The 17,263-nt window shown below is 36.6% G+C and overlaps 1 protein-coding gene across 1 annotated transcript in view; it reads right to left on the bottom strand.

The window, feature by feature from the left end:
- Positions 1-17,263, bottom strand: part of IQGAP2 (IQ motif containing GTPase activating protein 2) — a 347,950-nt gene that overhangs the window by 118,864 nt on the left and 211,823 nt on the right. Inside the window, exons 10-12 of the mRNA XM_074204624.1 lie at positions 16,316-16,479; positions 12,786-12,946; positions 5,032-5,156 (exon numbers count right to left, since the gene is read on the bottom strand). Coding sequence (XP_074060725.1) covers positions 5,032-5,156; positions 12,786-12,946; positions 16,316-16,479 — 450 coding nt within the window. The remainder of the gene's footprint in view (positions 1-5,031; positions 5,157-12,785; positions 12,947-16,315; positions 16,480-17,263) is intronic.

Here is a 17,263-nt window from a genome sequence, read left to right as displayed (position 1 = left end):
CTTTTAGTACTGGATGAAGAAGGTAACTGTCTGATACATGTTCTATGAAATGGTTTTAAAAAGCTGCAAAGTTAAGTTAGAATCAAATCATAGAGAACCTTGAAGGTTAAGCTAAGCAGTTAGGATTTCATCCTAAAAGCAGGTTGAAATGACTAATGTGTTTGGGGTATGTTAGTAAACATGATCTAAGCTGATTTAGAAAAACTAATTTGGTCACAAAGTAAAGAGTACATTAGAAGAAGAAGGAGACTAGAGGAAGGGAGAACAATCAGTATGCAGTTGCCAGAATTCAGAGTACTATCTAGGATGTCAATCAAAGAAATGGAAAGGAGTGAATAGATGAGAGAAGACTGTAGATTTAAAGATAAAAGAAGTTGGCATCTGATTGGAGGCAACTGTCAACAGTGCTCTGAAGAAAGGTAACTGATGGGAGCAGTTAGGTAGCACAGTGGATAAAGCACCAGCCCTGGAGTCAGGAGTACCTGGGTTCAAATCTGGCCTTAGACATTTAATAATGACCTAGCTTGTGTGGCCTTGGGCAACCCACTTAACCTGTTTGCCTAAAAAAAACCTAAAAAAAGAAAAAGAAAGGTAACTGATTCCCAAACCTGGAGATTCAGTCTTTAGATTTTGTCTAAATTTATCTTTACCCTGTGCATTATACAATGACCATAATGGCTACACTGGTACATAGAATCCCAGTAATGTTAAGTCAAGAACATAAGAAAACTAAACATTAGTAATGATTACATATAAATACAATGTTATTGCCTTGCAAGAAATGACAAGAGGGATAGTTTTAGGGAAACCTTGGAAAGTTTGTATGATCCAATATTTTTTGTGTTTTTCTTATTTTTGCAAGGCAATGGGGTTAAGTGATTTGCTCAAGGTCACACAGCTAGGTCATCATTAAGTGTCTGAGATCAGATTTGAACCCAGGTCCTTTTGACTCCAGGGTCAGTGATCTGCCCCCTTGTATGAACCAATGTAATGAAGTGAATCAAACCAAGAGAACAATTTGTAAAATGACTACAATATTCTAAAGAAAATAATTATAAAAGATCTTGAGGAAATTGATAAATCATTTTTCTCTTCTTCTGAAAGATAATGGACTAGAGGTGTTGAATGAGAAATGCATTTTGAGACATGGTCAATGGATGAATCTGTTTTTCTTGACTGTTTATTTGTTATAAGGGAAAATTTTCATTTTTTAAGGGCATGAGGAAAGGGAAAGAATGAAAAAAGAAAAACAATATTTAAAGCATTCACAGAAGGACAGGTTCAGAGGGAGACATAAATAGGATAGCTTTGAAAATATACTAAATTTGTTACATACTTTAATAAAGGAAACAGGCTAGAAAAGATGGAAATTTGTAGTTTGATAACCAATTCACTTCCCCCCCCCTTATATATGGAAAGTTCTTGTTTGTCAAATTGAGAATAATTAAAAATCAAAAATGATTTTAAAAGTCTTTTGCAAGGCTGGAGTCAAAAGCCGGGGGGGGGGGGGGGGGGAAGGATGGTGGTACCAAGAACAGAAAAAAAAAGGCATTTGGAAAGAAGAGTGTGCTGTTTCTGTTGTTGTTCACAATGTTGGTAGTATGTGTGTGTGTGTGTGTGTGTGTGTGGTGTGTGTTTGTGTGTGTGTGTATGTATGTGTTTAGATGTGGAGGGAAAATGATTTCCTTTTTTTCTTCTACTTAAAAATAGTTTGATGACTTTTTTCACTGTCCACATGGGTAGAGACCGTACAAGGACCTAGTCACCCTTCTTCTCCAGTCCTTCTGATTAGGGAGCATGAGTGTGCCAGACTAAACAGGATATTATAACACTATACATATGTATGTGGATTGGAGAAAGGGTTGCTTGTGAATACCTACAAGAGGCAGATTGGTGAAGACAGATGCAGGGACCTTAACTTCACCATACTGATTTTTCTTCTGCTTTAGGTCTGCAACCCAGACATAGTCCTTTTTCAACATAGTCCAGGGGCATTGTCCATTCTTCAAGAAGCACTAGAGATCAGAGTAATTCTGTTTTCCCCTGGGTTACTATATAACTGCTGGCAAACAAGATCAGCACCACTGTTCACTGCATGAAATAGAGTAGGTAGAAGGCTCCAGGGCCTGCTGTGAAGAATGTACTGTAATGATGATGCTTTTAATGAAGGAATGAAAATGGAATAGAGCAGATTCTGGGTGTCTGGTGAACAGTATCATTCATTGAGGAGAGAAGCCCAGGGCTACATTTATAGAGCAGTGAAGCAAGAAAGGAAGAATGAGTTTGATTTTCAACATGTTAAATAAAAAGGGCCAGCAAAATACTATCAGAAAGCTGCAGATACAGGTCTGAAGTTTGGGGAAGGGTAAAAGTAGTGGGAGACTGGGGTGGGGAGAGGGACAAACCAGGTCCAGAAATTTAGATTGGGTAGTCATAAGCATCATTTTTAATTCAACAAATATTATTAATGCCTATTGTGGCTGCTATGTTGAGATGGTAAGCTATAAAAGGAGAGTACATGAAGAGTAGAAAATTGAATAGAGAATCAGGTTAGAGAGTGCAAAAGTTCATCAATAATGAGAAACAGAAGCAATGATTATGGCCAGAAAAGCAGGGATGGTTACCCTCAAGAAGAAAAACTGTAGGAGGAGCTTAGTGATATATGAAAGGATAAGTATTTCAGTGGCCTCAAATACATTCAATTGCCCCAAAAAGGATACCTGAGAACAGCATGATAATGAGGCAAATTAAATTTTGAAGAAGTCACATAAAATGTGTGTGTGTGTGTGTGTATATATATATATATGTATATATATATAAATTTTATGTAAATACATATATATGCACACACACACACAAAATTAAAAAAAAATTTGAATGAATCATGTAACCACAAGGGTTAGTTAGTGGTGTGTGGGGTTGCTTGACCAATGAGATCCCTTTCAACTTTAAATTGCTGTCTGTAGATACACAGGTAGTAAGTGTTAGAGAGGGAATTTTAGCCTAAGTCTCTCTGCCTGAGTCCGGCAGATTTCCAAAATCATTGTAGGACTGCTGTACTGTGCCCCACTGGAGGGAGGGGTGAAACAGTAAACAAGCTGAAAGGAACAAAAATGGGAAAATTGATGTAGTAGTACAATATCTGTCTCTCCACATTATTCAACATCAAGGTTTGAGAAAGAAAATTGCTCAAATTCTGTACAGTCCTGACTCACAGAAAGCTATCAAGCATCACTTAGCCTGATCAGGTCTAGAATATCCAGACCAAATCTGAGATGAGTGATCCTTGATGAAAAGATAAGGGCAGATTCTCAGGCTCCAGGCCCATAAAAAGAGGCAAAAGTATTTTGAGCAGCTACAGTAGTCTAGGCCAGCTATGTCATTCTAAGAGAGGTTTGCAAATTTCAAGACATGAGAAGGTTTATATGGCTTAAAAATTAACTATCAAGGCTGCTGGGTGGTGCAGTGGATAGAGCACTGACCCTGGAGTCAGGAGTACCTGAGTTCAAATCCCAGTCTCAAACACTTAATCATTACCTAGCTGTGAGCCTTGGGCAAGCTACTTAACCCCATTGTCATGCTAAAACCTAAAAAAAAAAAAGTAACCATCACCAAATTATTTAATTCAGTGATGAATTTTTTTTTCCCTTTCATCCCAGTGCTGAGTATTTTATGCCAAATTTGGGACCAAAATACAAATTTTACAAGGGACCAATTATGTTACAGTTTGTTAATTTCTTCCTAACTACCTTAAATGAACCTAAAACAACTAAATAACACGACTTGCAGAGAACAAGTATTTTTCAACATAACTTGCTCCTCTACCCAAAAGCATTAAATGGAAGGTATATTCCATCAAAACTCACTAAAAACAATGTAAATAAGTCAACAACATGAGGAAAAAGAATGCTATGTAACTCTTATGAATTCAGAGAAATTAAGACAAGTTACTGCTAACAAGTCAAAGATAATGTCTAGGACAGAGAAGGTAACAAGACAGAGAGGCAAATATGAGAAAATAAAGCTTAAAATGTCCCACAAGGGAGCTTAGAGGTAATCTAGTACAAAATTCTCATTTTATGTATTAAAAAATTGCAGTCCTGAGAGGTCAAGTAATTTTTCCAAAAGTCACAAAGGACTTAGTGATTGATAAAGCTAGTAATGGAAAAAAAATTTTCTGATTTTTATTGAAATGATACCCATAATCTAAAATGATGTCACCAATTTATTCAAGAAAGGGAAGAAAAAGAAACAAGGATTTATGAAACACCTACTATGTGACTGGCTCCAGGCTACTAAGTGCTTTACAAATATTATCACATTTGATCCTTACAACTCTGGGATGTAGGTCCTATTATTTTCCCACATTATAGTTGAGGGAACCGAGGAAGAAAAGGGTTAAACAGTTTGCCCAGGGTCACACCTCTAGCAAGTATCGGAAACAAGATTTGAACTCAAGTCTTCTCAATTCTGGATCTAACATTCTTAGCTATGATGCCATCATCCATCTACTGGTTTCTTTGACTGAATAAATGTCCAATCCAACATCCCACATTCTTTACATACAATTCCATCACAGTTGGTGATGAATATGATGATCAAAGTTTTATAGTTGAGAAAAAATTAAACTATATCCATTACCATATAAAAACGTCAAACTTAGAAGGGACCTTAAAAACATCTAATCCAAATCTCTTCATTTACAAAGGCAAAAAATCATGTAATAAATAGTAGGATAGGGTGGCTAGGAGGTGCAGTGGAAAGAGCACCGGCCCTGGAGTCTGGAGTCCCTGAGTTCAAATCCGACCTCAGACACTTTCTAATTACCTAGCTGTGTGGCCTTGGGCAAGCCACTTAACCCCATTTGCCTTGCAAAAACCAACCAACCAACCAAACAAACAAATAAATAGTAGGACAATTTTCACAAAAATGGCCAAAAAAAAAAATTGAGTAATTACTTTAAAGGCAAACTTTCATTATCCAGAATGACTACTTCCTCAACCATTCTGAAAAACAACTCACTGCACTTACTTTCAATTTCTTCTTGAATTTCCACATTAACCATGTCGATACAATTTTGGATTTCATTCCAGCTCAAGTTATCTTGTCCTTGGGACGAGGCTTCTGTTTTAATGGACAGGAGTGTACTAGCATAGCTGTAGAAGACAAAAATCACCATAATTCTATTAAAAACCTTAATTTACCTTTTGTGTTTATACAAAATTGACTAAATCTAACACACATAATAAAAATTAAACATTAGAAACTAGATTAGAAAAGTAAGGCAACATGGTAAATACTTGATAGGGGGTCTAGTCTTCAATATAATTCAATAATGAGCATATATAAAATGCTAACTTTTATAAATGCAGAGCAGTCGGTGGACCACATCTGTGGGCCATGCTTGAAGACATCAAGTCAAAACAAAAGAATCTCTGATCTCTTGTTATTACTAGTATGTACATTATAAAAGATAGAATAATTTAAAATGAATACAGTAAAGGATGCCATTCTATAAAGGGTTTTAGGTACCAAAGAAAGCAGCTTATATTTTATCCTTCATGTAAGAGAGGCCCAATAAAGATTAATGAGAAAGATAAAGATATGATCAGGTTTATACTGTAGGATCAGCTGTATGTAGAATGGCTGGAGTGAGGATAAACTGAAAGCAGGTCTAGGTGAGAACAGATATAGGATTGAATTAGGTTAGTAGCTGTGTCAATGGACAATGAATGTAAGGGATGCTGGGAAAGTAGAATGAACAAGGTAACTGAAACCAAATATTCTATCCTCAAAGTGTCATCAAAAAGATGAGTAATAGCATTTCTATAAAGCTTTTAATAAATGCTTGAAAAGCACTTTATAAATATTATTTTATTTAATCCTTGCAATAATCCCATTTTGCAGATTAGGAAACTGTAGCAGATAGAAGTGAAGGAATTGCTAATAAGTATCTCAGGTCAAATTTGAACACAAGGTTGACTGATTCTTGGTTCAATGCTTCTATCTTCTGTGCTCCTAGTTTCCTCATTACAATGATATTAATTTAAACACTTACCAAGTAAAATTGAAGGAAATTACATTCGATGTTTTTTAGGAAAATGTTTAATTAATAGGTCATAGCAACTGCCTTCATGTTGAGTGTGAGGAGAGAGGAGGAGAATGAAGAATAAGAATGACTACTATGTTAGAAATCCAAGGAAGTAAAAGGATAGCAAATGGTATAGAAAAAAGAGAAACTAGAGGAGATAATGGTTTAGGTAGGGAATAAGCAAGTTTCATTTTTGTACGTGAATTGGAGTTGCTTGTGTGATATGAATGAACAGACATGGTTCAAATCAAGACTTTGATAAATAAAATTAGCTTTTGTAACAAGGAGCAAGTTCCTTCTTTCAACTTCTTCAATGCTTCCAGGAAAAGCAAGTTACAGACAGATGACTTGCTAATATCATCAGGGAAAGTAGTACCTATACACAATTTCCCTACACTGATGAAATCACAGGTCTGAATCAGATTTTCCTTCTCTCCTTCAATCACCTACCCACCACACACACACACTCCCCCCCACCAAAGGACCACAATTTATTAAAGTTCTTAGATCATCCATACTCACTTCTCTCCAAATTCTGCTCCTGACTTCCCAGACTTTGTCATCTCCTCCCTCCCCTGCCTTTCCCAATCTCCCCATTTCTCATCTCTACCTTTCTTATTTATCTATCTTTACAATTTACAAGGCACTTTCATATTCATTATCACAGACATTAAATTCAACTTTTCCAACATCAAATTTCTTAAAAATCTAACTACCACTACCAATTTGATTTAGTTTATTCACAGACTTTTTTTTAGCTATATGCATCTTATTTGATTCTCACAATAACCTCACAAAGTAAGCCTGTTTGTTATCCTTGTTAGAGATGAAGAAAGTTAAATTGAGAAAGTTTCAGACCTAACCTAGGTCATAGCGCTAGGTTTAAAGTTTAGGACACCAGCTCTGGAGCTGTTTTCATCATGTCACACCACCTCTAAAGGTCACATAGTTAAAGTTGCTGTTCACTCTCTCCAGAATTCCTTGGCTCTGTACATACATCCTGCTCAAAAAACCACAAAAGCTAAACCCATCCAAATCCCTCTCTTGCTACATACCAGCCTTGGCCCCTGTGTAACTCTTGGTGTATTGCTTAGTTGGCTATGTTCTTTGCTGTTTAATCAGAAAGTCCTTTGAGAGTAACATAACATTTGATTCTCATTCAAAAAACATACACTTTAGTCTACAAGGCACATTTTGACATCAAGTTTGACTGTATAAAACTAATTAGGATTTATAAAGAAGGCAAATCTCTCTATGAAGTGACCTGTCAAAGAAGAAACAGAAAGTAAGGAGCAAAAGTGGGACCCTCACTCAGGTTTTCTGACTCAATACAATATTCTTTCTGGAGCATCACAGTATATTCTTAGATTATTTAGAGATTTGTAAGACTAATTCTTTGGGAAAATTCTCAGGTGGCAGTCATGGCAAAGAATTCATTACTTTTCTTTCTAAAATTTGCTTATTTTATCTCAAAGTGCTCTGAATGAGAACTATACCATTGATTCCACTTGTATGATCAGCAACAACAATTGGCTAAGCAAGAAGATGTGATAAGAGAGCTAAACACTTGATAGTTGAAAAAAATTAATCTAAAAACCTAGAAAAAATGACCAAAACTATTACTGTGCCTAACTATCTGTAAAGAAAAGTAAATTTTTACACACAAAACATGCTTCTTGATTGATCATTAGCATGAATTCACAGGAAATAAATTAATTTTCTGACATTAAAAGAGAACAAAAAGGAACAACACAGAAAACAAAGGAATTTCATGGCTCTAAATAAAAAAGAAATAAACTGATAATCATATATAAGCATAAAATGTTATAGTTAGAATAGACCTTGCCTTTAGGACTAATAATACATAGATAAGGAATTCTTCAAATACTACTATAATTGATCTGTTTAATATTCTTTTAAAAGATAGTTAATATAATTTTGAGCAAAAATTAACAATCTCCTCTTGTCTCCTTGTCTGCTTTTCCTATCTCATCATCTTTGTCTCCAAATACCCTTTCTTTAATATTTGACTGAAATCCCACGTCCTGCAGGAGGATTTTTCTGGTATCAAGCTTCTAATGCCTTCCCTTCAGAGTTTGCTTTTCATCTAGTTTGAATCTATCTTGTATGTGCATAGGTCTTTTCTTTCTTTTTTTCTGTTTATTTTATTATATTACAATAATCTGGTTGTAAGAGTAATCATAAGCCCCTGCCCCCCCCCCAAAAAAAAGATGAAAAACCTCAAGAATAGTGAGAGAGGGGAAAAAAGTGTACTTCAGTATGTGTTCAGATTCCAATGGCTCTGTCTCTGGGGTGAGTTGCCTTCACCATCATAGCCACCAGAAGTTGTTTTAATATTTTTTCCCACAGTTGCTATCACTAGCTGTATTCCCTCTACTCTATTCATCCCCACTCTCATCTATTCCATTCTCTCTCTCCTTTCATCCTGTCCCTGTTCAGAAATGTGTTTGTATCTGAGTACCCTCTCCCACGATCTTCCCTCTCTTCTATCATCTATTCCCCCCTTCCCTCCTCCATGTTTCCCCCATCCCAACCCTTTCCTCTCATTTTTCTCTAGGGTAAGATAGATTTCTATACCCTATTAAGTGTATGTTATTTCCTCTCTGAGTCATTTCTGATGAGAATGAAGGCTCACTCAAATTCCCCCTCACCTTCTCCAGTTACACTTCATTATATAAACTTTTTCTTGACTCTTATGTAAAATATCTTAGCCCCTTCTTCCTCTCCTTTCTCTTCCTCCCAGTACTTTCCTTTATCACTCATTGACTATCTTTTTACTACATTATACCATTATGTTCAGTTCCTTCCTGTACCTTATCTATATATGCTCCTTCTATATATGCTTATAAATGAGAAAGTTCATATGAGTTATCAGTATCGTCTTCCCATGCAGGAATACAAGCAGTTCAACATCATTAAGTTTCTCATAACTAGTCCTTCTCATCCACCCCCTCTATGGTCTCCCCCAAGTCCTATACTTGGAGATCAAACTTTCTGTTCAGCTCTGGTTGTTTCAATAGGAAAGTTTGAAAGTCCCCTGTTTCATTGAAAGTTCATTTTTCCCCCCTGAAAGAGGAAGTTCAGTTTTGCTAGGTAGTTGATTCTCGATTGTAAACCAAGCTCTTTTGCCTTCTGAAGTATCATATTCCAAGCCCTTACGAGTCCTTAATGTAGTTGCTGACTTGTTTTTCATGATTTATCTACGTTGCTCTCATTTCTCCTCCCAATTTTTCTTATACCTTCCTTAATTGATTTTAAAGTCTTTTTTGAGCTCATCGATAGCCTGAGCCCATTTTCTATTTCTCTTGGAGGTTTTGGATGCAGAAGCTTCGATTTTGTCTTCATCTGAGTATGTATTTTGATCCTCCATGGGAGCAAAGTGATTTTCTATAGTCGGATTCTTTTTCAGTCGTTTGCTCAGTTCCTCAGCCTATGACTAAATTACCACACTTCCAAAGCTTTGGGGGTGTTTTGGGACACCCCACTGGGACCTTTATTCCTCCAGGGTCTTATGAGAGGCTTTCAGTCCAAACTATGAATAGCTGAGTCCTGTCCCAGGGAGAGCACAGAGATCTCTGCAGTCTCCCCCCTCTGTGGGTTGTGCTCTGGAGGAGCAGGCTGGCTTCCCCATTCCTGCAGCAGGTTCTCACCACAGGGTTACCCTGAGGCTAACCCTTGCTCTGCCCTCACTCTAGTGTGGCAGCATTCTCTCACCAACCCTTCAAGTTGTTCCTGGTGATCCCAGGGCCAGGAGGTCTGGAAACCACCCCCTCTGCCACTGACCCAGGCGCCCTCAGGGATCCAGGCCCCCTAGCCTGGCTGTGCTGCACTGCAGCTGCGGCTGTGCTCGCAGTGGCTTTTCCCAACTCCCTGAACCCAGTGAAACAGACCTTTCACATGGAACTTTTTTTTTTTTTTTTTTGGTTTTTGCAAGGCAAATGGGGTTAAATGGCTTGCCCAAGGCCACAAGGCTAGGTAATTATTAAGTGTCTGAGACCTCATTTGAACCGGGGTACTCCTGACTCCAGGGCTGGTGCTTTATTGACTACGCCACCTAGCTGCTCTCACATGGAACTTCTAAGTTGTCTTGGACTGGAAAATTGTATCACTCAGTCTTTCTTTGGGTTCTGCCCCTCTAAATTTTGGCTAGAGTTGTAATTTGATGGCTTTTGGAGTTTTATGGGGAACAAGTTTCCAGTAATTCCTGCCTTCATACTGTCATCTTGGTTTTGCCCTCTCAAGTCAGGTATTTAGGTCTTTGAATTTGTCTCCTCTACCCCCATTTAAGTGTGAACTCATTAAAGGCAAGAACCAAGATCTTATCCTTCTTTCTATACCCAGAACTTAGCAGAGTTACTGGCACATAAAAGTGAAAATACCTAGCAAATGCTTTTTTTAAAAAACTGATATTCTTTGCACTCTAAAATCCAGCAACACTAGTCTATTTTTAGTTATATGAATAACACACTTCATCTTGTACACTTTTTGACCATTATCTACTTGAAGCTATCTCAACTCATAAAATAGTCATTTTTAAAAGGGATGAAAATGAAAAGAGTTTTTCATTGTCTTCTCAGTACCTTTATTAGAAAGAGAGAATATTAAAAATTTATGAGATCATTTCTCCCCTCATAGCCCTTACAGTCTAGGAGAAATATTGCTACTCTTAGTTTATTGACTTCCAGTACCTGGTTGAGAGACAACAGTCAACATTTCTATTGCAATGGACAGCTCCTCATGCATCAGGCAATTTAGAAATTGTCTATTTTACTTACTCTCTTTATAGAAATGAGGAAACCAAGGCAGAGGAATTTAAGTGACTCAAGACCTGCCTTTGTTCAAACTCCCATTATTCCAGAAAGAGAAATCCGACCTTTTGGGTCATCTTCCCTTTCTGCTAGAAATTAGAATTTAGCTTTTTTTTTTTTAACAAAAAGAATATTTCTATAATCATTTTATTATGTCTTATTCTAAATTATCCACTACTAAGTGATAAGGTCTTCTCAAACTAAATCTATAGGTAATTTAAACTTTAAGAGACTATCGTTGTTAGTCTGGCTTAGCCATGAAGGCTAGCTTTTCCTAAAGAGTTTAATTCTATAATCAAACTAAAAATAAATCAAAATAATTGATACTAATTGATCTCCTTTTCTCTATCTAGTTTATAGAAAAATGGACATAGGCCTTTTATTACAATTTTAAGATGTAGTTAATAACATGCATTAGGTAACCTGGCAGAGAAGAAAAGTTAGCCAGAGGTTAAGTCCTTTTTCTGAGTCTTAGTGGATGAGCTTTTTGCCCCTTGAGCAAGAGCCAAATTAAATAATGGAATTTTCTTCTTTATCTTGAATTTATTGTTTTCTTTATTTTCCCTAATTACACGTAAAGATAGTTTGCAACATTCATTTTTTGTAAGATTTTGAGTTCCACATTTTACTCTCTCTTCCTACCAGCTCCTTGACATCAAGTAATCTGATACAGTTTATGCATGCTATGTGTTAAACATATAATAGTAGAATTTTCTTAGCAAGATAGTAGTTAGCATGACTATTAGATAATAACTGACCACAAATTCTTCTTAACTGAAACTTTCTGGTTACCAAAAAAGCAACCTGTAAGGACAAAATTTCTGGGAAGGTGATTTCTAACGTATATTTCCATTCTAGATCCTAGATTTAGAGAAAACCAGATTTTAAAATTAGGAGAGCTGAGGCTGTATCTCCCTCTGGTGGTTATAACCATAAATGATGAAACATTACTGGTTTTGCCTTTAACTTATTCAGGAATGTTTCTCAAATTTTTCACTTCAGTTTAGAACAATAATCTGACCTACAGTAAAGTAGGTTGTGTCTTTGTTGTCCAGAAGTGAATTCTGGGAGCATCAAATGAAAGGAACAGCAGTTGTGGTTTGGAATCTAATTTTAAGGATTCTATAGTTTCCCAAGAAAAAGCCAAAATGAAGATTGATACTTTCAGTGTTTGTTTCTTCTCCTTTTATAGCAAGATATGTGACATTGGTGGGTGTGTCGGGGGAGGGGAGCTGATCCGATCCACCAATGCAGAAAGTTGCCAGGGATACTGTGAGAGATCAATTTTGGTCAGCTCACACTGGCAGTATAGGACTCAAAGTCAGGATTTTCTGACTTCTTCGTTATCATGTTACATGACATGTGAGAATTGATAGAAAACCCAGGATAACAGCTTTACATTAAATGACATGAAATTGATAGCAATCGATGATCCTCCCTTACATCATACATAGCTGAATTGAAACAACCCTACATTTTTTTGGCAAAAGAAAGCATGGTGAAGACAATCTAGTTCAACATTTTTAATACATTGTGATCAATCAAAACATATAAGACCAATAAACAAAGTCTTTCATTTTTATTTTAGGGTTTTTTTTGCAAGGCAAATGGGGTTAAGTGGCTTGCCCAAGGCCACACAGCTAGGAAATTATTAAGTGTCTGACCCCAGATTTGAAACCAGGTACTCCTGACTCCAGGGCTGGTGTTTTATCCACTGCACCACCTAGTCGCCCCTAAACAAAGTCTTTTAAAGAAGATTTGATGAAAAGGACCTCATCCCTGAAATCAGACCTTCCTAGAGGAAATGATGCCAAAATCTCACCTATGCATTTAAAAAGAGCTGAAAGGAATGAAACGTTCCTTACCGTTCCAAGCATTTCTCATCCAGATTATTGAAGCCTAATGAAGGATTTCGGAGTTGATTCTGTATAGGTACAAGATCACTGCTTTCCAATGCCTGGTTGAGCAAAGCCACAGCAGACAACATTTCAACTGCAATGGAAAGTTCCTCATGGGTCAGGTAGTTCTGTTAGAAGACATACCAATGGTGAGAAGTTTTTTCAGTTATTACAGAAAGTATAGTCTATTTTTTTATTTTTTATTTTTTTATTTTTTTTTAGAATTTTGCAAAGCAAATGGGGTTAAGTGGCTTGCCCAAGGCCACACAGCTAGGTAATTATTAAATGTCTGAGACCAGATTTGAACTCAGGTACTCCTGACTCCAGGGCTGGTGCTCTATCTACTGTGCCACCTAGCCACCCTTCAGAAAATATAGCTTAAAAGAAACAAGCAAACTTCATTAAGCACATCTTTGCTAATGGTGCTTGCTGTTGAAGCTTCAAAAAACAATGTGAATGGTCAAGGAATAACATTGCAGTCCATCAGAATGATAGCAACTGACATTTTTACAAGGTGATTGTGGGCCACATGAGAAAATGTTACATGCATTTGGGACATTAAGGAAGCCATAGCACTTTAAGGTGTAGAAAGCTTTGGAGGCATTAGCTTAGATGGTCTTCAATCTGCTAGACTGATTAACTTGGATACTATTATCCTTATATATTAATGAAACTAAATTTCAGAAGTTAAGGGCTCAATCAATGCATCATGACTACTAAATCTTAGAACAATGATTAATGCTGAAGGCCTGGGTGAAGAAAGGGTAGTGAAACAATTGTTTTAATTGTAAAAGAAGGTGGAGAAATCACGTAGATCCATCCAATGGATCCAAAGAACCACTGGGAATAAGTTGGCAATACTGAAGGTGTATTGAAAAATGGACTTTCAGAAAATCAATTTTGTGCATGACTGAGTCTATCCAGAGAAGTCTGCATTGAATGTGCCTATCAATATTGAGTATGGAGATGGGCTGGAGTCATAGTCTCTCAACTTAATGCTGGTGACCTCAGAATTTATCAGGTTTTTTTAGAAAGGCAATAGGGTTAAGTGACTTGTCCAAGGTCACACAGCTAGATTAAGAATCTGAGACTGCATTTGAACTCAGATCCTTCTGACTCCAGGGCTGGTGCTCTATCCACTGTGCCACCTAGCTGCCCTAGTCAGAATTTATCAGTACTCAAGCCCAGACTCAGCATTCTAGCATTCAAAAGAAATACAGATGACTGATTATTCAGGTAACTAACTAGTTGATTAGGCTGGATGGTCTTACAGAAAGTATCACTGCATACCTGTTCTCCCCCTTATTCTTTAGGAATTTCTTCTCTAAGGTAATCAGTCTATATAGCAATTACTCCATTATTATGGACCACTTAGCATTCTTCATGGTACTTAGCCCCATGCTCATCTGAATGGTTTCCTTTGTGTCTATTGGTGGGATTCTGGCTTGCCACTGTTAGATTGAATGTGCAATATGTCTTCTCTAGTGTTAAAATTGAATACATCATTCAATCTTCAGGTATTAAAAAAGAGGAAATATTCATCTAGTCCTGGATCATAACCTGACAAGTCTACTACAAACCTTTTTGTTCTGGAAGAATCTGGAATATGTTGAAAGAATCAATAACTGATTTTAAAAATAGCACAGGGATTCATGAAGGGATGGTAAATAATTAGATAAATTCCATTTGATATAACTATCCACAAACCCCAAAAGATTTAGATTCAAAGGCAAATCAGTATGGCCAGAGAGAATAAGGAATTCCAGAATAAGATTAATCATATAATTATAGAATGACAGGAAATTGCCATGTCTCAGTTTACTACTAGGGAGAGGCTTCCAAAAAACATTGAAGGCTTCCAAGATATGGGTCTCAAATTTGTCCAAGTATCAATTTACCCTTTATCTCATATGTTAAAATCCAACTTTGCACTGGACTTATGAGCCATGATAATACAAATTCTACTTTGGTACCATAGTTACTTTTTACTTGTGCTTTGAGATACTTATACATACTATAAACACAAACTTGGTAGTAAACTGTGGAATGAGTGCCAGAAGATAGACAGGCATTTAACCAAATAAGATTCCAGTGAACAGCAGACAGAAGCAAACAATTTTGGGAAAGAAGAAAAAAGGGGAACCCACAACATCTAAAATACTAAACACACACACACACACACACACACACACACAACACAGCATGGGCTCTTAATTTGCTTGAAGGAAGGGATTGTGCTATTTTTTTTCATGTCTATAGCTACAATATATAATTTAGTGCCTTCTACATAGTAGAAGCAAACTGGCTTCAAGAAATCTTTATAAAATCAGTATTTCAGAGTAGTCAGTTATTCAAATGTCAGGAATTTTAAAAGTGACTATTATAGTCATTGGGCAACTTTGTCAGTAAAAATGAATAAGCTACAGATAATCCAGTATTTCTACCATGGACATTAGAAGTCATTGCCTTACAAATACAATCAACTTTGCTCTAAAGCAATAACAGCCATCAGTTGGGGAAAACACAATAACAGTTTTGAGCATCTCAGTCTCCACAGGTATGGTGAATGATGGAAATATCCTCCCCAATCTCCTTTTTATTGTGGGACTGGTTATCAAATACCTGAAAAGTGGTCTTATGGAAATATGGGGTTATACTACATAATCACACAAGAAAAAATTAGAACTACTGGTTAGAGATTATAGAGAGATGAATTCCAGTCCCAAATATAGAAACATTTGCTTTTAACACACACACACACACATACATATATATGTGTATATATATATATATATATTTAGTTTTTGCAAGGCAATAGGGTTAAGTGGCTTGCCCAAGGCCACACAGCTAGATAATTTTTAAGTGTCTGAGGCTGCATTTGAACTCAGGTATTCCTGACTCCAGGGGCGGTGCTCTATCCACTGCACCACCTAGCTGCCCCAAAACATTTTCTAACAATTAGATATGAACAGGAGATAAGAAATGGATCTGTGATTTTATTAATATGGTATTCTTGGATGAACAAACTCCCCCCATTATAATTTATGGTCACAGAGAATTGTCTAGAGCATAGAACAGATAAATGATGATAACAACTTTGCAAGGCAAATGCTGTTATTATCTTTATTTTACAATTGAGAAAACCGAGAAAGGTTAAGTGACTTGCCCAGGGTCACACAGCCAGTAGGAGTCTGTAGTCAGATTTCAATTCAGATTTTCATGACTCTAGGCTTAGTGTTCTGTCTACTGCACGATCTATCAGTGCCTGTCACTATTGGGGAAGAGAGTAGGCAAATTCTATGAATGACTTGACTGTCCTGTGGGGATTTCTTCCCACTCTAAGATCATATGCAAAACCAAATGACCTACACATCTGTTTTAGTACTCTTCTGCGTGTGTGTGTGTGTGTGTGTGTGTGTGTGTGTGTGTGTGTGTAAGTACTCATCTCTTGCACTGTCATGTCAGGGTATATGTAGCCAGAATCCTTCTGGTCTTACCAAAGCATTCTGTTTCTGTAGGTTGAACAGTTCATTCTGATACATAACAGCAGCAAAAGGATGAATGGCAGGCAGCTGGGCCTCAGGTTTCATGAGTGCAGAAAGGGTGCTACTGGGATCACCTTCTCGAATCACAGCATTAATTTGGTCAACAGCAATAATCCCTGGAGGAAAAGGATACAAATTACAGTCAGAATTTCATTTGATTATATATGGATTATTTCCTCATGCTGACTCTCAGTGATTTGTATAAAAGATCACTACCCTTTTGGGGAGGGAATGGAAGTACCCAAGACATTCTGGGTAAACCATACCATGTGATGCTAGAAATGGAAGGTCTCATTCATCTTAAGTATGAAATCATAGACAAGTTAATGCCACATAATGCCTTATGGGTTCTTAAAAAGAGTGCCTAGTGTCTAAACTGTAGGTCCCAAGGTATTTGTCCTTTGAGGTCCGACTTCATCTTGTTTCATCTAACTCTTTTAGCCTTCAATAATCTCAATCCTCTAAAACTGTTCAGAAGTATATGTCTTTCAATTTGTCTCGTAATTTTGTATATTCCTATACTGTAATATAATGTTTCAGATGTGTTCATCTTGCCTCTGATACTCAACTATAATCCATTTGAAGCTAGGGACAAAATCATGCCTTTCCCTATAATGTCCAAAATATTAATACTATTGGATATTTGATTAATATGTGTTTTGATAGTTATAAACATAATTATAAACATGTTTTTGCTTTTCTTCATATTGAAAGTACTTAGCTTGGTAACCAGCACTTACATAGTGTTAATAAAACTCCTTGATGTGTAGATTGACTAATAATAGATATTTCTCACAACACTTTCCTCCTTGTATTCTATTTTTAAGTAACAGTATCTATAAGTACAGATACCTTTCACAGTTTTTAGATCATTTGAAAACACTTAAAAACAAAGGTTAC

Source organism: Macrotis lagotis, chromosome X (genome assembly GCF_037893015.1).
Source record: "Macrotis lagotis isolate mMagLag1 chromosome X, bilby.v1.9.chrom.fasta, whole genome shotgun sequence".
Lineage (NCBI taxonomy): Eukaryota > Metazoa > Chordata > Mammalia > Peramelemorphia > Peramelidae > Macrotis > Macrotis lagotis.
This window is presented reverse-complemented; position numbering and strand designations above follow the sequence as displayed.